At 38.0% G+C, this 23,006-nt stretch overlaps 2 protein-coding genes across 3 annotated transcripts; both read left to right on the forward strand.

Annotated features, from left to right (window-relative positions):
• The first annotated feature begins 7,004 nt into the window (after nt 1-7,004).
• On the forward strand, nt 7,005-12,394 carry LOC109504747 (CASP-like protein 3A1). 2 transcript variants are annotated; one of them, XM_073252899.1, is made up of 3 exons: nt 7,005-7,570; nt 7,755-7,948; nt 12,070-12,394. In XM_073252899.1, exons 1-3 carry the CDS (start codon nt 7,308-7,310, stop codon nt 12,168-12,170), a joined length of 558 nt encoding a protein of 185 aa, XP_073109000.1. In that variant the 5' UTR covers nt 7,005-7,307; the 3' UTR covers nt 12,171-12,394. The 2 variants fall into 2 exon arrangements, with proteins under 2 accessions (XP_073109000.1, XP_019705584.1); XM_019850025.3 differs by having other exon boundaries at nt 7,167-7,570; nt 7,813-7,948.
• A 3,163-nt stretch (nt 12,395-15,557) lies between these two features.
• On the forward strand, nt 15,558-19,775 carry LOC105040773 (ultraviolet-B receptor UVR8). The gene is given in 6 exon segments (XM_010917461.4): nt 15,558-15,773; nt 15,894-16,094; nt 17,900-17,935; nt 18,044-18,171; nt 18,310-18,388; nt 18,391-19,775. Coding segments are annotated over 6 exon segments (1,710 nt in total). The 5' UTR covers nt 15,558-15,715; the 3' UTR covers nt 19,599-19,775.
• Nucleotides 19,776-23,006: the final 3,231 nt, after the last annotated feature.

A 23,006-nucleotide genomic window follows, 5' to 3' on the forward strand; every position in this document is an offset into this window, starting at 1 on the left:
TGTTACTGAATGCTGAATTTGTGACTATGGTTGGCTATAACATTTGTCAAATATGTTTGCTCCTTAAGAGATTCTCACTTCTCAGGATCTATGGGACAAGGACCGATTCTGCTACAAAGTGGAAACAACGAGGTCTTGTACCTCTATCTTTAACACACTGGGCAAAGCTTGGATGTTCTGCTGTTTCTCACACAACCAGTTGCAGCTGTTTGCAGATAGTCAAAGACTTGAAGAATGCCTGAAAAACTGGTGGTTCTGTGCCTCCGTTTACTTTTCTATTTTTTAATTTGTTTTCTTGTCTTTGTTTCTCTGCTGATTGGATCCTCAGATTTTCAGAATTTTATCTGATATGGTGGTGTCTGAAGGATTGGAGGATAGATAAGCGACTAAAACCTTTTTACTTCTAGTATATTTTAAACTCTCTTTAAATTTTGGCTGCTGAATCATAATAAGAAAGTGAAAACTGACTATTGGTCTGATGAAACATCAAAGTTCAACTCCTGAAGTGTCTTGATGCACTGTTGATCTAAATAAATAGCTAGTGTGGGATATCTTCCTGTCTTTCTCTTGACTCATCCTTTTTACCAGAGTTATTTCTCTTTGCAGGTCGCAGAGGTTTTGGTCTTGTCTGAGTTCCCTTTTTCCCTTTTTTTTTTTCTATTTTTTTTTCCTCTCTTTATCACTACTACTTTTCCCATGTTAAAAGCTATAACATTATAAAACCTCAAATCTATTAATGTTGTTCCTAACCTCTTCAATACAACTCTTTATTGTTGAAGAATTCTTATTTTTTATATTTGTTTATCTTCTTACTTATATCTGCAGAAGTGGTGAGAATTTGCTTGCTGCTGAACCAAATCCCCTGAGTTTCTCAAGCAGGTGCATCATGGCTTCGGCATAAGTTTCTATACCACCTGAATGGAATAGATATCTAGTGAATTTCTAATCGATTCTTTAGTTCCAGGAAGAGATGGAAAAAAGACTAATAAGAAGATTATTAATTAATATAATGAGGTACGGCAATGGCTTTCTTCTATAAAACATTAACATCCTCTCCCAATCCACTTTTATTTGAATTTGTTTTATAAAACAGATTGCGGTCATAAAATAACTAAACAAAATTGCTGAAGCCAAATTCCTGGATCTTTTGCAACATTTATTCTAGCTTGCCTCTGTTCAAAAATAACTGAAGTAATTTATCATGGTGTAATAAGGCGATGATGGGAAGCATGCAAGTGTTGTTCCCATTTGTTGGCTTAGCAATGTCATTAAGATCAAGCCCCATCTCTCCTCTCTTCTGGTTGTCTATTCTTCTTAAACAATAGGCCAGGGAGCTCTGGATGTTCTGTTGTTCTGCAGGCAACCCATCTGCATCCAACGTGAAATGGAGATGTTGCTGAGGGGTGAATGCCGTGATGTTCTGCCTCTTTCTCCTCTCCTCTCTCTTTAATCTTTTCTTTAAAATTGCTTTAGAAGAAGAGGCTGTGATGAATCTGGGCAGAGGATTTGTGGCATTGTGAATCAGAAGACGGTTAATTCTAAACGGCAAGGTGATCTTGGATGGCCTACTCCTGTTCATCAGGCAACCAATGGCAGCTGACTTGGTTTAATTTTGTAGAGGGTACTCGAAGTAATTATGCAATGCTGGATTTGACTGTGAATCTGAGCCTCCATTTTTCTTCCCCGACTTCACTTTTTTAATCTCTGTTTTTTATTCTTTTTTGAAGATTCTATATTCCAACACTTCTTTAATTTCTTTTCTAAACTCTTGTTTTTATGATTAGTTGTCACTGTGGCTCCGCACCAACTCATAGGTTTTGGAGGCTGATGAACGGGATGGGGGCTGCATCAACAGTAGCTATGATTTTGAGTCCTCAAAGTTTTTTTTCCCTTTGGTTGATGGTTGAAATATTTGCTTGTTATTACAGTTGCACAGTTTTCTCGATCCTGACTTTTTTTTCTTCTTTTTTGCTCAAATTGTTTTTCACATGTAACGACGGTTTTAATCTTGCATTGCCTTCCTCTTTACTCCATTAATTTGCTGTCTTTTCTTATTCTTTCGAGCATTAATATTATGAAAAGACAAACGGAAAAGTCTCCAATGCTACGCTCCAGACCAAATTCTATTTTGCAGTAAGTGCCTGCTGAACTGCTCTCTCTGGCGTTGCTCTTCTAACTTGGCTTGCTCAGGGGCTGTGGTTGTGACTGCATTATTCTTTTGAGCCTCTAATCTGGAGTTGCTGGAACCAGTAAAAATTTATCTGCTTTTTTTTCTTTTAATCTTCCTACTCAACTCTGCAGTGATGGTAGGTTGCTTGTTTTTATGCTCCTGTGCTTTAGAAACAGGGGTTGCAATCGGATCAGGTCAGATCAGATTCAGAAAAGATTAAAAAAATTAAAATTAAAATTTGATTTATTTATTAAATAGATTAGAATTTAAAATCTAAATCTGTTCTGTTTGATGAACAGATAATCTGATTCGATTTATTTATAATTTATTTAATAAATAAATAATCTGTTTATCCAACCAACCTATCTTGTATTATTGAATAAATTTTCTCCAAAAGTACCTTGTAACCTGTGAAGAAACTTGTAAGGAAATCAAGATGATTCTATGATAGGAGAGAGGAATTTTGGAAGTAGAGCAAAATAACGACCAGCATTTCTACTAGATCTGAAACAGTCCTTAATATAAAAAGAAAATAAAATTTCATGATATAAGATACCCAAAAAATCGCAAAAATTTGATGCAATTTCGTAGCCCTAATGAAAAAGAAGTGAAATTTGGCGTAGTGATTCCTTGGTATACCTTAATTCATCAAATCAAACAGCTTTTGAAAGAAAAATGTAATGGATATGTTATAGAGATCCATTATTTTGTGGGTGGCCTTAATAGGTCTAAATAAACTATTAAGCTTTCAACAACCTCGGAATTCCAGATATTCTTGTCTAAATAAATGTAATTGCAGTACTCACCTTGTCGTGATGGTTTGATCATCTGGAGAAGCACCTCCATCATCTACCTCCTCGATCCCACTCTCTCCATCATCTGGAGAAGATGTATCTTGCATAAACAGGTGTGGCTAGTGAGCGAGTTTTGGAATTTTGGATTTAAATAGCGAGCATGTTTTGGGACCTTTTTAGTTTAAATTGTCAGTAATTAAATGGGTATCTGATTAGGTCTGATCTATAAAATAAATGGTTAAAGGGATTAAATAATTTAAAAAAGTAGAATTTGAGTCTGATCCAAATGATAAATAAATTAAATCAATCGATTCATTTACAATTCAAATTTATTAAATTTAAATCTAAACTTATTTAAAACTAATCGAATATGAGTTAAGTTGACAGGTCGGATCATACTTTGCTAGTTTTATTTAGAAATTTGCTTGTAACCTATTGATGTATACTTCATGGACTCACACTATCAATGAATTTTTTTGCTCCTTAAACATATCATCATTTCTTGTCTATTGAAATCATTCCATTTATATAATCATTCGCTACATATCCTTAATGGATATATCAAACAAAAATGTAAACTTTTTATTATTTTAGAGAAGTTATAGTTGTTCTATATTTTGTAGCATTATTTGCCAATTTGTTGGTCAAGGTGGAAATAGAATGCAGTATTATTTGGTGTAACTCATTTGTTCCTGTTATCTTTTCAATTTAGAAGTTCTGTCGTTTTGCAGGCTGCTACTGCGCTTTTTTGGAGATGGCACAAGGTAAATTGTACCAAGCAAAGCCTTTCCTTCTGCACAACTCCACGAGCCAACTTTTTGCCTCCTTTTTATTGTTTGCTAAATTTTGTACTTCATGTTCTTTATCAAAAAATTTATAATTTTTTTTAATGTCAATGCCTTTTCCTCCGATAACCTTTACGGTAGTGTTTGGATTTTTTTTTTATTTTTAAAATAGAAATACAAATTCTAAAAAAATAACTACTCTCTTGTTATTTCATTATTTGATTAAATATCTAGTATTCTATGGAGAATAAAATATAATTAATACAGTGTCATTTCATATACCTAAAATAAGGTGCAACTAATGCTTATTAAAGACCTAGAATAAACTATTCTATGATCCATCATGAAATAACTAAACCAAGGTAGATAAGAATAAGGGAGAGTTGATCGAAATTATTAAACCAAGATGGCACATCGTGTCCTTTTCACCTTTTTGAGAGAATAAGGTGGAATAAGCTCTTATTCTACTCAAATCGGAGCATCCAAACACTACCTATATGCATATGTTTTACGGTGGTCACGATGATGGTCGCGTGAAAGGCTTCCTCCTCTTTTTAAACAGTGATTCTTGACCTTCAGCTTGCTATCCTTTAAGTCCTGAATTTTGGTTTAATATATAAATAAGTGAATAAAGCTAGGATATCAAGATATCTTTCGAACTGAAGGATATTAAGATATCAAAAGGTGTTTGAGAACAATAAAGAGCCTCTGGCTTCCTTGTACAGTTCAATAGATATTTTAAACAATCAGATAAATCTGATCATCTCCAATTAACAAAGGCATGACGGCAAAAAGATCATACTTCAATCCAAGTTCCTAATGTCTGTAAAATATTTTTATATTTCTTTTCTTTTTTTCCCTTAAATCATGGTTACCACTGCATCCCTTTTCCTTGGTGAGACCACCTCATCAGAGTTCACACTGCTTTTGATGCCAGACTTCTCTCTCCAGTAGCCGGTGGCAGATTCGCATAAGCATGAGGAGATTCCACTCTTTATCATGTCCTCCGATGACTACAAAATAGCGCTGCTTACAGGAAGGCCACCGTCGGGTAAATATAACAGCATACTCAAATTAGCCGTTAAGTCCTTTTTTACCATTTTGGCCCAGGATCACAAACTTGAGATTATCCTGCCATGAAGTCATGTTCTAACCTTAGAAATTTTATCCTTTAATATGTCGAGACCATTGCTTCCATGATTGCTAGTAAAGCACTCCTATGTAGAAGCAAATTTGATCACTAATGGTGATCAAAGCATCCAAAATACTGGACATCCACTTGCTTTTATAACTTTAAACATGTTTAATAGGCCAATGACTCTCATAGAAAGCATTTCAGAATGACGACTACTAAATTCAGCTATTGCAATATGGCCACTTAAAAGATGCTAGATTTAGGGACAACGAACATGATATTTTAGACCACCATGATCAGATAGAATACGGCATCGTGTTACCAATAAGTCACTTTCCACATGATTACTTTGCAAACAATGCCGAGGCGGAGCCCAAGTGCTAAAATTTCTCCTTTCACAGCGATCATTCTGACGTGGCACAAGTGGATTGGTGCTTTGTCCGACAACTCAGCCATGAATTGCGTCAACCAGTGAATTACATCAGTTCTTTTGGGACATGTGGTATGCAAGGTGAGGAGAAAATTTTTGATACCAGGTAAAGTATTACTCTCTTTATTTGCTCGTAATTTGGCTACGAAGGAATCTACTTTCACGTCCACAACTTTGCTAAATTATAAATTTTTTTCAACCAACAACACGAGCATGTAAAGTTAATGACTCAAGACTCATTATTGCAAGCATTGTAATGTGACAATTCCAATACTGTTATGAAACCGTATATTGTGATAAAATATTACTGCGCTATGTTAACAATGATCATCATTAAGTGCTCTAGAATGTAACAATTTCAATAGCCCCCTAATAACTGTACATATTCTACATTGACATGTTGTCTATTTTCACACTCACGGAGGAGCAAAACAAAGAAAACTTGGGTACACAGACTGTGTTAGGTTGGATTGAGAAACTTCCATGACTAACAAGTATCCCCAAAATTTCAGACTGTTGATTAGGAATCTATTTCTTAACGTATATGTGTCAGCATGAACATATTTAATTGGTAGTGTATTCGTTCGGGTAGCAGTTTTGCTAGATCATTTGCATGTAACCCGTGTGGCTTCCAAAAAGATTCCACGAGCGACCCTGATGATCTTTGTCCTTTTTCCCTCGTGACTTCGTTTCGGTTTGCCTGTTTGTCTCTTGCTAACCTTTTTTTTTTTTTTCCCCTGCTGATCAACTAAGGATCTGCCAATTAGTCTTCGGATATCTTTGGTCTCAGTAATATAATGCTCCTTCTGTCTCCTTTCCTTCTAGTAGGACGACCCTGACCCATTGATAGGGTGATAGGAGGCAAAGAAAATATGCTTGGTCCCATGAAAATATCTAATAGTCGTCACCCATTTACAGTTTCACAGGAAAGGAGGCCAAGTAAACATTTTTGAACGACTAGTTTCCCAATCTCTCCTATGCAATAAGATCTTCTCCATTAGCACCGGATTATTCTGATAAATTCTCCGAAGGAATCACTAAGACCTCTGACATCAAACAGAAAATGGCTACGAACTTGAGACGTGGAATGACGCTTGGGTTGCACAAGTCCTCTTGTCCGATCCTCCATGGTCCTTGTCACTCTTGCAGCGGAAGGAATGGTCCATTAGCATCTTCTCCACGATAAGCTTATTTACTAAAGTTTATGCATGTCAAAGAATAGCAATACCATACTGGGGAAGGGACTTGTAACAAAAATAAGTGGACCATTTTGGAATTATTAGAAAATACAGAAAAGATACATCACATGAAACTGAGATGCAGATGTATCTGCAACTTATAATTCACATTTATATCCACAATTTTAATATCATATATCGGATTAGTTTTTTTTTTTTTTTTTTGACGTAATATATCGGATTAGTTTTCATATCTATATTTGTATTTGTTTAGGATAGATTGGGCTTCAACTCTTGCGGCGGTAAGTGGCCTTCCTAACAACTTGTTGCATAAGTTGGTCTTTTTTTTAAAAAAAAAAAATTTAATCCACCACAGTTTCACAGTTCAGTTTTGCTGCCCAAAAAAGGAAAAAATGTGGATTCGTGAGCTTTGCGCTTGATCGATCCGTGGTGTCCTTCTCATCACCTCACAATAAACATCAGACGGCTTTGCGCGATTCACCCCCAACAACCCCTGGCGCGGGAAACATCGTCGCACGATTTCGGGGTCTCGTCCACTCTGATAGTCACGGACCGGACATCCTCCCGCCTCTCTTGTCTCAACACGTGTCCTTTCGGCCACAATCCGGTACGGTCACCCATTCCTCTATTAAAACCCCTGCCACCCCCTCTCTCCTCTCCATCAGCCTCCAAGAACTAGACCGAGTACCACAGAGAATAAAAAAAAAAAAAAGAACGAGAGAGCGGTGTGTGAGAGAGAGAAAGATGGACGCGACGGGCAAGGGCGCAGGGCGCTGGCGGAGGTGGGGATCCAGATGCCGGAGGCGGTGAAGGTGGCGACGGCGGCCGACTCGGGAACGATGAGCGGCCCGCTGGTGCCCGTGACAGGAAGGCCGGACGGTGCCTCCGCGGATGGGAGGCGATGGGACATGGCCGGAGCGGCAATGCGGGCGGCGACGGTGGTCTCTTCGCTTTTGGCTTTGGCGCTGATGGTCTCCGCGGAGCAGCGCGGGGAACTCTCGCTCCTCGGCTTCCACCTCCCGCTCTACTCCAAGTGGTCGTTCTCCGACTCCCTCGAGTAAGAGCGAGAAGTCTTGCCTCCCTTTGGCCTTTCCCCTCCTTCGCACAATACCCGCCTCCTCTTTTTTTCTTTTTTTTTTTTTTTTAAAACGAAAGTATGTTTTTTTGATCTCCCAAAAAGTCCCTTCATGGCCCAGTGAACAGAATGGATGGTCCTGATTGACGGATATTTGTGTTTTCAGATTTGAATTTGGGTCGGTGTGCCGCCCGATGAAGTTACCGTTTGTGTTCTTTGGTCAGGTATCTGGTGGGGATCTCTGCGGCGGTGGCGGCGCATTCGCTGCTGCAACTTCTATTGACCGTGAGGAAGCTGGTGAAGAAGACGCCGGTCATCCCGTCCCGTCGTCACGGGTGGGTTATATTTGCTGGCGATCAGGTATATATTCTTTAATTACCACTCTTTATTTTGCTTTACTATTAGTGTAATTTAAGATCTATTTTTGTCTCAGCATCTCTCAAACTATAGAATAATTCTGTTGAAGTTTTGAAGTTTTTATACATTTTATTATTATTATTATTATTATTATTATTATTATTATTATTATTATTATTATTATTATTATATTTTATTTTATTTTTTTACACTTAGGTAGTTCCATGATGATGCTGTCTTTCATGTATTGCTCTCATTTTGAAAATGAGACAGTTGTGATGTGCAACATGCATTTGATCATGCTACCGAGGTTGCATGTAACCTTTTCCATATTCTTAAATGTGCCATGGAAGTTAAAGAGGTTTGGGAATAGGAAAGATATTTGTTGCTTGACTTTAAATACGCATGGCCCAACCTAGCATTTATGGTGGTTCATGCAAACCGACATAGTTTCATCACAGAGATCAGAACATTAAATAGCTTTGATAAGGAGGTAGATGCACTTAAGTTTGATAGAATAAAGTTGCGTGGTAGGTTGTTCAGAAGCACTAACTAGTAGTAACTGAGCTATAGGGATGATAGGGGGGTGGATCTAGGTTTATTTATAGCTTATATGAATTTTGGATCTCTTCTTATTTAAAGGTTGTATCTTTTCCAGCTGTGATATTGCTAAGCTTGTGTGCAAATAGAAGACACCATGTTTTTGGTTGCATACTATTTTAGATATGAATATTAATGCAAAATTTTTAATCAACATTTTTAGTTATATAAATCTCGTGTCAGTCATCAGTCTGAGAAGAACCTTTTTTTACAAAATGATGTGTGGTGTTTGAAGCATTGCCAAGATTGTTTTTGTAAATGAGGTTGAGGAAAAGTGCCATGGACTTTAAAGGGGGATGGTGGGAGATGAGGGACAGTAGTTGGTGTCAAGTATAACTTGCCTCCTCAGAAAAAAGGATGCACTATTCAGGCCCTTGATTATTTTGGCATAACTCAATCTGGGTGTATGTTGGATGTCTTGCACTCTGCAACATCGAACAAATTGTAAAACCATAATCTTTGTGAACTAAATCCCATAATCAGGTTCACTTGTAAGTGACACAATTGATAAAAACATAGGTAATCTTGAGCTTGTTGCTTCAAACACTAAGTTAGAGATGCTTCTTTTTTTTTTCTTGCTTTATCCTCCTAGCACGGCCACAACTCATGATACTTATCCATCCTCAGACATGACAAGCTAGAGTCGGGGATCTCATGGCAGTGTCTTCTATGTAGATGATTCTTATTTTGAACTTTAACTCACCAACTTTATCGCATCTTCATGGATCTGGATTTTGAATGAGGTTGTGATCCATTGTGGTTCAAGAATGTGATGAGCAGTACTTAGGATGACGTCAACCTTATGAATTAGTGCCGTGGCTACTTTAAGATATATGAATCACTGGTGGGAAATGCAACCTATCTTATCACATGCAACTAAGAAGCAGAATTTTGTAGCATGCAGTTTGTCATGGTGATTTATGTTAATCCTTTCATGTTATGCGTAATATACCCAGCTTTGTTATAGTTTGTATGCCTAATGTTTGGTGATGTTTCTAGCACCAAGTTTCACTGTGCCAGTACATACTGCCCCATATTTGTACCCAACCTTTACCAATATTAATCAATACTCAGTATAGGGAGCATGCTGTGTTGGTATGCCATGGTATTGACACTAATACCAATATGGTATTGGTACAGGTACCGAAATCAGTATCCGAACCATGTCAAGCACGTATAGTAATTTGGTCTCCATGATCCTTTCTAATAAATTTGCATAGTGTCATGTACTAGGTTTTATTTATATAGCCTGAGAACCAGCAGGTGCATACAGGGATCGATATTTGTTTTGAAATGAGGTAAAAAATGCAGAAAGTTATACAGATCTGTTCGTTTCTCACATTAATTGTTCCAAGATTCTAAATGTAGTTTATTTCAAACTTCTATAGGATAACAGTTTCTTTTAGGCTATTGCTAGGTATAAGTCTGAAGTGCAACCAATGTAATTCAAGTGATAATATGATAAAAGAAATCTAGTGGTCTTTGTCTGATGGTAGGAAATGGCCAAGCTTGTCATATAGATCCATAACAGGCTGTCAACTGGACACAACAAAATTTTACTGGTTGCATAAAGTGCAAATACTTGTTTGAGAATTTGATTCTTTCCTTTTTTAACGGACAAAAAGAATATAGAAGCATTAAGTCCAACACTGCTTTGATTATGTATTGTTTCTTGGATCTGTAATGCGTTGCATAGAGTAAGCAGCCATCAAAATAGCCTGTTGTTGTGCCATAGTCCATCTAAGAGCTTGTCCTTTTTGTTGTCATTCTTCTTTGGTGGTAATTTCTTTTGCAGTTCTGATATCAGATCATTCCATGTAACAAAGTTCTACTATCACAGAAACTACAGATTTCTGCATCCTATGCACCCTTCCTTTTCTAGTACTTGCATCAATTATATTTGTACAAATGCAAGGTGGATTGTTTTAAAGCTATTTTCTATTACAAAAGTTAATACAGGAGTTGTTTGATCTTGAGGTTTGATATTAAAAATCATTCAAAAGTTGTTTAGCTGTCCGCACCATTCACTTTGCTTAGTTATGTGGCACAATTCACGATGTTGATTCTAAGGGAGCAATGAGAATACAACACAACAGGTTTTGAGCTACACTTTTGAGTCACTGAAGCATATCTGTTCATTTCTTGTAATATTTAAGGAATACCAAAGCATATTTTTGCAATGAGCACATTGTTTTGCATTGATAATGCACCAAAAGACCCTTTTGGCCTAAGACTAGTAAAAGGGCCAATTTAGTATGACAGTCATTACTTAACTCTTGGATTCTTCTGTGATTTATCATTTTTGTCTCTTGAATACAAAATCGGGGATATCCAGTTTCCAGCTTTTCCTTAAAGAAAAAGGTGGTAAAGCTTTTCTAGAGGTTTGTAATTATACTCTTAGAAGTACCTCGTTAGGCAAAATGTGCATATATCTGTTTTATAGTAAAATGGACTATTACATTAAAGATATTTGATTTAATGAGGTCTAAAAAAAGGATATTTGACTTAATATAAGTAGCATTTGTGTTGTTGTGACTTCTTTTTTAATATTTTCTAATAAGAGAAGCCTAGATACTGGTGACAGAAAAGATGCTTCATGTGCACATGCAAAATGGATCTTTTCTGCAATTTGTCTTTGGGAATTTCGGTAGGTGTTTTGACATCTGATCATCAGCCTTTTCTGCTAATCAGCTTGACAAGATATATTGGCTGCTCCATTGCCTGGGTGCCTCCTAGGTAGATCTTAGCGATCAGCATAGACAGCAAGATGTCAACCTTGCAGAGGTTTTCGTCTTGAATGGCCAATTGCAGGTCCTCTTCATGACTTTCGGAAGCTTATGTCCCTCCCATCCTTTCTTATCTAAAATAAATAACATTCCTGGCAGCAATCACATCAGCTGGCTTGGCATCCTCTCTGTTGTGGGTTTATGGGTAAATAAATAGTGTCGTCATCAACACCTTTTGAGTTCTTGAAGATTCCAAGTGTAATAGCCATGCTGATTGCCTTGTGAATGGCTCACTTCTTCAGTCTGCCCATTTGGTGCATATAACACATTGGACTTAACTTCCATATATGTGACAAACTCTAATTTTTATTTTGACATGCATGAGTTATTTCTTAACTTATTTCTTAACCAATAATACCTTGTGATCTGCAAAGTTGCATATATATCTATTCTATGTACAAAAATTGATCTACAACTATTCACCTATGTTTTTTCACATATATATGTGTATATATAGAGTCAAACAAGATCTAGGTGTGTACGTGATGTTTAGAATGTTGTTACATCTATGTGTTGACAGGAAAACTTTGCAAGCTTGCATGCTATGCCAATGTATCAGCTATAAGGAATGCCCGGTCATGCAAAGTTCATTGTATTTAATGAGTAACACTAATTAACTGCCAGTGGTTTGCTGTATGTGACTCAATAAATACAACCACATTAGTTTCTACCTGATGGAAAAGGTATAATATGGCACGCTACAACAAGTTATAATGCTGTTATTTTGCATAATGACAGGCTTTTGCATATGCTATGATGAGTGCGGGCTCAGCTGCAGCTGGGATAACCAACTTAAACCGCACAGGGATCCGGCACACTGCACTTCCAGACTTCTGTAAGCCTCTGCATCGGTTCTGTGACCGCATGGCTATCTCAATTACATTTGCTTTTCTCAGCTGCCTCCTCTTAGCTGCTACTGCAATTTTCGATGTGCTTTGGTTATCTAGGTACTGAGTGCTTTAAAAACCCAGTTGCTGTCATACCTGTGTTCCATGTAACGACCAACTAAAAGTGTAGAGTATATGTGCTTTTGGATCTTTTGGTCAGAATGGATGATCTAAAATATCTCGAGACTTGCATTTGTATGTGATTGTGTTTCCAGGTTAGCAAAATCTTTTGGGTTGAAAATTTAGACTTTGTCTCCTGTGTGGAAATTGAACTAATGTGCATCTCATCTGCTGTTAGTGTCTCAGAATAGTGAACTAAATAATAATTAGCTTTCTAGGTTTAATAGCCTATAGTAGTAGTAAGAAAACTACTATCAACCTTGGGGAAAGTGGCATCCGACTGGCAATATTTTCCATGCCAAGTCAAACGTGTGCCTGTTCCCATTGCCAGGAACATGGTGAGGAGAAGGCCTGATTATATGAGCCATGTAGGCATATCAAGCATATATAAGTTGTTTGCCATCAAATTAGGACACTTCAATAATCAATTATGAGGATGCAATGTAACTTGTTATAGAACTTGTTCTCTAATTGAGAACTGGTTGCCTGACAGTGTTGTAGGACCACAACGCTGAGAAGCCATGAAGGGTTTTCTTTTAGGGTCTGTTTGGGTTGGAGTAATCTGATGTGGAAAAATGATTCTCATGCTAGATTATCTGTTTGGTATGAAAAATGAAAGAGAGAGATAGTAAAAAAATTGATGGATCTGATGTTTATTTTCTCCGGAGAAAGAAGGTAAAACAAACGTTATGGGAGGTTGATATTTGGTATATTTTTGAGTAGTGATAATTTGTACTTGATAAAAATATTTTCAATAAATTGTATATATAATCATTAATTTATTTGATATCTTTTAAATTTGTTCAATAAAAAATTTTGTAAAAAAATTAAGATGGGGATGATATTATGTAAAGAGCTATATGATGGTAATCATTATATTAAAATTGATGAAAATGATAATACTATTCTAGTATTAAAAAAAAAATTATGTTGAAGGATATATTTATAAATTTTATCATATTTTTGTATAAGATTAATTTTGATCAAATATAGTAATTTTTTTCAGTGTTATTTTTTGAAATAATTCTTTCATCAATCAAATGTAACAATAATTATTATTTTTTATAATTATTTTTTTAAATAAATAATTTTTAGGAATCGTTGAAATATCTCATAAGTAGGACATTCCAACTAAACGGATCTCAAAGAAAAAGATAACCTTCAGAGAAGTCATGAAGTCAATATGATGGAAAAATGAAAATTCTATCATCCAGGCAGGTAACCAAACACGGTTTTTGAGTATCAGTTACTCTTTTCTCTAGTGAGAGAAAGGGCTTGTTGGTTTTGCTCGTCCGCATTGTTGTTTTGCACACAGCCTTCACTCTACCTTGAACCATCTGTAGCATGCTGCCCTGGCCATCCAGTAAGATGATACTGGTTATCTTTCTGCGTGGATCCCAGAATGCAAGTCCACCTAAATGCGAGTGCAGAAGAATGAATTGATGCTCATACCTGGTCTTGTTTGGATTCAAATATCTAGCTTATTTACGCATAATTTTATCAGGTGTATAATTGGACAAAGAATAAAAAAAATTAGATTCAGAACTGGGTAGAGCGAACTCACAATATCCTCCTATTGCTAAAAATACAAGTAGTTCGCCAATTTTCATTGGCTAAAAATAATTGAATCTCTTTTTAATAATTCATGACTAGTAATAGCTGAAATAGTTGTAGCTGGTTCTTTGGTAGTTGTCCTTTTTTTATCGGCACTGACAAGTTTAAGTGGTATTGCGTGCATTTTGTTCTAGCCTTTTTTTTTTTTTTTTTTCTGGAAGGAATATATCAACTTAACAGGTATTGTATCTTGTATGGTTATTCTGGTGTAGAACTACAGAATTACGTTTTCCATAAGAGCTTGAAAAAATCAGTCATCTGTACTTACACATGGAGAAAAACATGCGTATGTATCAATGCCTAACATGAGATCACTTCATGAATTATTGTGATCCTCTATAAATAAAGAATAAAAAAATTGAAGAACTGAAATCTGAATTTTGTTGCACAGGATAAAATATTGATTGGATTCTTAGCATAACCTAGCGAAGAAGTAGATAAGTTGCTCAGAGAATAACAAAGGAGAGCAAAAGCGTTGAATGGAGTGCTTATCGAGTCATCCAACTTTTATCCATCTTTTAGTTTTTGTGGACATGAATATTGCACAGGTGCAATGCCATGGCCCACGAACAGACGGATCACATTATAGGAAGCTATTCGTGGGTAACTTCCCCACGAATTGTACAAGCGAGAGCTCTATCGCCTTCAACCACGAAGGTCGTGTTAACATCGCCCATTGCGTCAGGAATAAGATTGGTTTGATACGAAATAAACAACGTAACCAGCAAGAAGAAAGACCGCATCTCCACCTTTTTTTTTTTTTTTTTGGAACACACTGGCTGCTTTCGTGAGCTGTCCAGCCGCAAACGTGTCCGGCAAAGGCACATAATGTGAATCTGTCTAATATGATTGAGGGTCTTCCCTTCCTGCTGTAGCCAAAATAGATGATGTGGCTGACACAATTTATCATCATCAACATGTATTAAGATTTGGCTAAGAAACGTAAAGAAATCAATTTCCGTGCTATATCACATAAATAATCTGTTTGTATGGTCGAAAGTACCCAACTCAAATAGTAGTATCTTTCTAGATTGGTCATGTGTCTTTGCGTCATTTGCTTTTTTTTTCTTTTCTTTTCTGTTTCTTTTTTTTTTTTTGGTAGTAACCAATCTTTATGATACACTTATGGTTCGCAGTAACCAAATGTGAAAAAGGATAACAATACTTATTACGTGGTATACTTCTACAATCTCTGTCTACGAACTGTTAAATTAAAAAAAAAAGGGGGGGGTATCTACCAACTGAAAATAAAACACGACATGTCGGGAAGGTGGCATTTTCCTCCTCTGCACACGTGGTGCTAACTTTGAACGATGGAAACCCTTTTATATTTTCTTAAATTTTAGTTTTTTTTAATGATCATGGTAGCTGAAAGCTTAGTTAAATATCAAGATAAGAATTTTATTGTAAAAAACAATATCAGAGTAAAATTGGATTAGAACCAAAATCTTGGCGTCAACAAGAGAGACTCCACCATCCGGCTAATTTGTTTGAAAACAATGTAAAAGCAAGTTCTGTTTAAAAGAAAAAAAATGACGGTAGACCCAGATCTGAGTCATCAATATTTAATGTTAATTTTATTACAGAATTCTATAAAAATGAGGTATGCGCAGAATAGCATGGAATCGCCAGGGAGGTAGAGGGCTTTGTCGTTGCCTGCCACCAGCCCCTCATCCTCACCGCTTCAAGATTCGAGGGCCGGACACTGCTCGCTTCGCCTCCAGAACTCCACAGCAGCAGCACCTCACTCTGAATCCGGCGATATGTCGAAAAAGGTCGTTGCAATCGCCGCTGGGGAAGCCCATACACTCGCTCTCAGCGGTAACGTATTCTCTTCTCTTCTCCCATGCTCCGAGTCGAAGTGATCGAGAGCAAAGAGAGGGGGGAAAATCCTTTCATTTTTTTTTTTAATTTTTTGATTCTTTTGTGCAATTGGGGCAGGCGACGGAAACGTGTACTCGTGGGGAAGGGGGACGTTTGGGCGGCTGGGAACCGGGAAGGAGGAGGACGAGCTCTTCCCGGTCCCCATCGCCTTGGGAGATGCTTCGAAGAAGAAGAGGAGTTCTTTGGAGAATGGACAGATAGGGCGGCTGAAATTTGTGGGAGTCGCTGCTGGTGCTTACCATAGCCTCGCCTTGGAAGGTTTGATCTCTTCTCCCTTTCTTCTTGTAATTCCATCGAATTGATTCTGTAAATATTTTGATCTGTCTTTTGCAATTTTTATCAAATAGTATGTTTTGAATTGAACTATGAAGCTACGGGGCCTTTGTTTTTCGTCAAAGATCTAAACTTTGAGGTGAAATTGTGAAGTAGATGCTGTGCGCGTGCGCGGTATTTCTAAATTGAATTACAGTAAGTGTTGGGATCGCCAAGGTCCATCAAAGCACGAATTTGATGGTGTTTAAGTGGTAGTACTCTTAGTCAAAATTCTAGATTAATAAGTCTTTTGTAGTAAAAGATTTTTTACATAGTTCACATGTTATAACATCAAAGCCACTTCATCCAGTTATTGAAAAGAATTGGTACTTGATGAACGAATTCATTCTAGTGAATGAGATGGAAGTTTTCAGAAAGTTCTTTGAATTTGCTGATTTTTGTTCGTTAGGACTGACCAGTAATTTAGGGGCTTTTTTAGAATGTTCTCTGACTCCCCTCTCCCATGAACCAAATAGTTGTTAAAGTATACCATTCCTGTGCTGTCAATTTAGCTTTAACAAGGGGGTTAGGCAAGTCAAAATTTCCAACGGTTCTAAAAGAGTTTTGTATTCTAGAATTTTTTTTTTTCTTGTTTGGAAAAAAAAATGCTGGAAGAGAGGTGAGAATGGAGTAATAACTCTGTGTGTGCCATTTTCTTGCTGTGTGTATAAAATTCCTGTGCTCCCCTGTCATAGTATCAGCAGTTCTGGATGTTTACATAAAATTCTTCAAGGTTTTCATCTCACCATTCTTTCCATCTCATATGCAGACCCATCAAACATAACATTGACTTATAATTGGATTTTGATCTTTCTCATGTAGCAAACAGATTTTGTATTTTTTTCTCCATTTATTCCTGATTCTTCAACCTGCAATAAACTAACTGTTGGGGTCTTCAGATGGAAAACTGCATAGAGGTGATCCTTGGTGTTCATTTTTGCTATTCTTTCAATATGCTGAAACAAAGGTCTACTGCATTCCAATTGTAAGGACAATTTGCTTCATCAAGTTGATTCCACAAATTTTCATAGTGGTTGTCCTTGGCTTCTATAGATGTCTTCATGAAGCATTTGATGCAGTATAAGCTTGAGACATCCTTTAGCAATATTTGTTTGATGCAGTTCCCTTGCCAAGGCACCCTTGTGTCTTTGATTCAGAAAACCATATTTTAGTCGTTTCATACCTCCAATATCGGCCAGGTTAATTCTTCCATGGAGTTTTCTGAAAGCATTGATGATCGGTCCAGGAGCCTTTTTTCTCATATCAAAAGAGCGTTTTTCTAAAACACTTATCCATACAGCAACAATTAAGAGGGAAAAAGCAAGTGGTTACATAATGCTGTCGATAAAGGTTATGGGAATGCAGCTTTATCCAAGCTGATTGACTGCATACAGATGCATACCATCATTCACAGATCTCTTCTCTTTTTGAGGCAGATATTGAATGAATGAACCCTGGATTTACCACCAATCCTAGTCTTGCAGATAATACCATTCAAATTCTAAATATGATTTGGAAGACATGTTGAACAGTATTAGACATCGTGGTTGTCCTGTGTCGTATGATGGCTCATGCATTGGGCATATCAAGGCTGAACTATTAAGATATGGGAAGTATGTATATTTCTATTTGTTATTGAACGGTATCTCCTTGCAATTGCATATTCTTCAGTTGCATTCTATTTCCAATCCTAGCTTATGACAAGTAGATGGGATAAAGCATGTTGTATTGACTCGATTCTCAAATGGCAGATGATGGATCACTTTGGTCATGGGGCTACAATACCTGTATCCTTTATGCTACTGTTCATATAATTTTCTTATTTGATCAAGACATCATTGCATAGATTTGTCAGTGATCCACCACCTCTTTTGTTGCCTTGACTATTTTGATGGATGGCCAGCTTGGTCATGGTGAGGAAAATTCCTCGGTTCCTTGTCTGATAGAGCGCTTCCAGGAACTGGGTTCTCCTGACTCTTTGGCAGGAGAATCAAACATAGACGGTGAAAGGACTCCATTGAAGGTAGTGGAATATCATCCTCTGAGGTGCAAGTGAACCAAGCCAGAGAACATATCTTTGCTATGCTATGTTGATTCAACAATGCAATTATTGATTCTCAAATGCAGTTTATTAAGAACATTTGTTATGACTTGCTTGCAGATTTGTTCTGTCAAAGCTGGTGGAATGATGTCACTTGCCATAGATAGTCTGGGGGCTCTATGGATGTGGGGAAACTGCCCCAGCCAACTGATGAAGGGGGATTCCGCCAGGTTAGTAGTTCTGTTCCGCTTCCTGTATGGGATTTCCATGGCCACACTGTTGTTAAGGTGGCATGTGGAAACGAGCATGTGGTAGCTGCGGTTACTGCTGGAGAAACATATGCAGGAGGTGACCTGATATGCTATGCCTGGGGCAGCAATAGCCATGGTCAGTTAGGATTAGGTGACAAGGACAACAGACCACGTCCTGAAGTCATTCCCACATTCAACGAGGAGTCTTTTTGGGCTGTCTATGAAATTGCCTGTGGAGCTTTTCACACTGCTGTCCTAACTCATAAGAAGTCATATGACCAGGAGATAGAATCAAAGTGCTGGACATTTGGCCTTGGTGAAAATGGGCAGCTTGGTCATGGGACTACCAACAGCGCAAGCTTGCCAGAACCTGTAGATGGTTTACCACAGGATGCCTTTCTGATTTCTCTTGATTGTGGCCTTTTTCACACGTCTGTTGTCTCTTCAGCTGGAGATGTATGGTCTTGGGGGATGGAGAAAGGTCTTGGGCTATGCCCAGATGCTAGCTTTACTGGAAGAGATGCGGGGGATGCACTCTCTCCCATAAGGATTCCAGCTCCTGAAACAAATGGAATCAGGTTCCCAGGTGCGGTGCAAGTCGCCTGTGGAGCAGCTCATACGGTTCTTGTTGCTGGCGATGGGTATAAGCTTTGGGCTTGGGGTAGAGGCCGGAGTGGTGTACTAGGGACAGGCCAGACGGCTGATAGTTTTGTTCCATGTCTTGTGATGTGGCCTCCTCTCGATGAGGATTTCAAGGAGGTCAGAGGGGTAAGAAACAGCAAAACGGATGCTAGAGGTGAAGTTGGACAGACGGGGGAGATGGAGCAGAGGTTGTCTAGAGCAATGGAAGAGATACAGAACCTGCAGTCGAAGCTGACAATCATGGAGCGATATGCTACCGTGCTGCATGTTTCAATCTTTCGAAAGCCTCTTGATGAGCGAAACCTTCCACAATCATTGCACGACTCAGGTGTGTTTGATATTAGAAAGGAATTGGAGAATATGATGGAAGCAGCGGACACTGATGAGCTTGCTCGAATGGAGATGTTCCACCGAAGCATGCTTTCAAGTGTGAAGGACAAACTGATGAAAAGAAAAGTACAAGAGATGGTCAAAGAGTGTCTTCGTTCTTTATCCACCGGGGGACATGCTTACTAAAATCAATACATCAATCATATAAGCAAAATATAAGGAGCTCCTTTGTTGTAGATGTGAAATAAATGACTGTTGGTATGATGTTGATAAATTTGCATATTTATGCTATTTGCTTGTCATATAGAGTCCATGATTGCAACAGATCCATCGTAATTTTTGCTCTTTGGAGATTGGTTACAAGTGCGTGCTTGTTCTATTCTTCATTTTGTATAGTTAGCATGATGTTCTGAAGCTCGGTGGAAGTGATTGATTTATTATATGAACTATGTTATGGACAGGGCCGAGCCATTTGATATCACCTGATATTCGTTGATTTTTTCTATATGGTATATAGATCTCGGATAATCCTAGAGGAGCAGGATGTGGCTGATTTTTCATATTATCGAATGGTGTCTGCTCTGTTTGTGTTCTTTACCATTAACTGGTTTGATACCATACCCTGGGGGAGAGTATGGGGAGATAAATATGTTGACTACTTTTTGCTGGATGATCTTTTGAAATATCAGTGCTAGCAGTGATAACTATAAAATGTAACTCAGAAGTCAGAAGTATGTGGTGATCTAATGAGTTAGCATTCTTCTCTCGAATGATGCATGTACCGGTACTTGTCCGTTGGGGAAGAGGGTCAGGGAGTTGCTTGTAGAACAGTTTCGAAATAAGTATCTCGGTATGTTTCAAATTTGAGTAAACAAAACAACGATCCTCATTTTAAAAAAATTGTAAGGAATCAGCTATAAAGTAAGACCATCGAGTCGCACCTGCTATGCTCTTCTTTCATTTGCGGTCAAATAATATTTGAGAACGTGAGGAGAAAACTCATGTTTCATGACATTACCATTTCTCCTGGGAATTAAACTACTTTACTACTCTTTTTAGTTGAATAATTATGCTACCATTATGGCATGAGCTTAAATTAACTTGGTAGGAAATCTTATCTGCCGATCCATCTTCTAGATTTTATGGCATGCCACTCTTGCTTAAAATTGCATTAGATTCTAACTGATGAAGTCCAAATCAAGAGTAGATCATAAAGCATAAATTTTTTTAATGTCGTGACATCTCAATCCATAAAGGCCAATCCAATATACTCATTTCAGGGTCATTCTACAGAACAAGAAAAAAAAAAAGGAGAAACGGAGAAAGATAAATTAATCATAGGTCCCCTTTGTGGATTACAAATTGTATTTGTTTATAAATTATATTGAACCAAATTCTATGGTTCAATATACTAACTGCAAAATTATATTTGGTTCACTTTATGAAATATTATAAATGAAGTCGCATAGAAGGCCTCTGTGTAGTTCATTGATAATATTAACATCTAAATTTTTTGTTATCAGTCTACTATATGACTTATTGGAATTGAAATTTTGGGATAGGTTCGTTTATAGGGCCTTTTCTTTTTGGTACAATGGAGGCAAGGCTCAAAATACAAAAGAAAAGCTGAGAACGATTAAAATTGCATTCATGGAAGTCCGCTCTATAGCTTATTGATTATAACGAGGTTCAACATTTCTTCTTTTCCGTGTATGAACCACATATCTACCTTGGATTACTATATAAAAGATGAAAATAAAATCTAATAATAGGCCAGTCATGGCCCAAATTTTACGTTGATATATAGTGACCATACAAATAATAATTACCGAACCTTTCATGGTTGGTGTCGGAGATAACCTGCTTGTTGCGGCAATCCCATCGTCGCCTGATCACCGAGAATGAGCATCTGCAAGAGAAGTCCACACTGATCGAAGATGCCTCCGGCGGGGACCCTCCGACGGTCAAGTCAGAGAGAAGACTAGACAACAGTAGAAAAGAATCAAGAGCTCAGCGGAAGAGAGCTAGGGAGAGAGGGAGAGAGAGCTCAAGAGCTTAAAAAAATCTCTTCCTCCCCAACACTGTTGCCTTCCCCATTTTATAGTAGAGCGCGGCGTGGTCCTGCCATTAATGGCGCAGACAACCGGAGAGTTGTCAAATCGTCGGAGGCTGTCAGAGTTGCCGCGGATTGACAAGTCGTCGTGGACTGTCAAATTACTGGGGCTGACCTATGTCCTTGGCAGGACGATGCCCTCAGGGTGGCCACACCGCATGTCTTTGTCAGGACAGCAGCCCATGGCAGTCGTACGACATTTGGGGGAGCTGACCAATCATACGTGGTATTCGGCTGCGGGACGTCGGGTGAAGATCCGGGGACACCGTCGGCTGGTCTGGCGCATTGCAGGAGTCGGACGTCGGCTGCCAACCCCGTCCGACAGTGAGTCGATAATCTGGGCTCAGCCGTCCGACTAGTCGGGAACAGAATAGGTCTGCTCGATCGACACACCTTCGGTCGGATAATGTCGGCAGCTACTGTCGGCAGTCATCGGTCGGTGTGGTCGGTAGAGTCGGACGTCGGTCGGACAGGCCCGAGGGTGAGTCGACGTAAAAGGGATCGGTCAGTATATCCCAACATCGCTGGCTAGACCAATCCTTCTCTTTGGGGCGCATCTAGAGTAAGTTGGCAAAATCACACCAGGCATAGGCTCGAGATCTCAACCCCATGCCCATTTCAGACTGTCAATTTAATTAGTCATGTGGGTGAAGCACGCGGCTAATATCTATGACTAATAATTTTGATCTAAAAGTTAGTGGATGGATTCTTCTTCCCAACGAACTATCAAAACGAGGTCCAATGATCTATAGAATTAGATCTAATAATCTACGGATTCTGACTAACAGTCTATGACTTTAGCTCCTTATAAACGAAGTGAAGAAGATAATTTGGAGAGAACTTTTCGGATAAAAAGTGGTCTCCTCTCTCTTCACCCTTCTCTTTTCTTTAATGTTTTTGAGTTTTGACTAACTTGAACATCAAAAGATCTCTTGCTGGAATACCCGCTAGTGCGGACTTACCTTACAAGTCCCTCCGACTTCTTAGATCTCGGATTACATCTAATTCCAGCCATATTAGCATTCGATTGGAGTTTTGTAACAACAATTGATTTATGCACTCTAAGAAATAAAATTCCATCACAAGTTCCTCCATGATTTGCTGATTATATTAAAACTTAGTCATATTTTTATATAGCGACTAGAAATTGATTCTACGATCATTGTACAATATATTGAAAATGAAACTTGATAACAAATCTCTCTGCATTTTATCGTGGAAAGCTTAAATTCTATATTGTGATACAGTGATTATAGAATCATTCACAGTCACTACAAGAAACATGGATAATGGAATTTACTTTGTGCGCTCATATTTTCTTTTCTATCAGCTAATAATGCCATTACAAAATAATAATAAATATTTTTTCATATAAATAATCAGCGATAACCAAAATTATTAATTAAACAACGGTTTTTCTAACATATATGATGGCCCATAATGACTCGGAAAACCGACTTCCAGACTGGCAACTATAAAAC

The sequence above is a fragment of the Elaeis guineensis genome, chromosome 2 (genome assembly GCF_000442705.2).
Source record: "Elaeis guineensis isolate ETL-2024a chromosome 2, EG11, whole genome shotgun sequence".
Lineage (NCBI taxonomy): Eukaryota > Viridiplantae > Streptophyta > Magnoliopsida > Arecales > Arecaceae > Elaeis > Elaeis guineensis.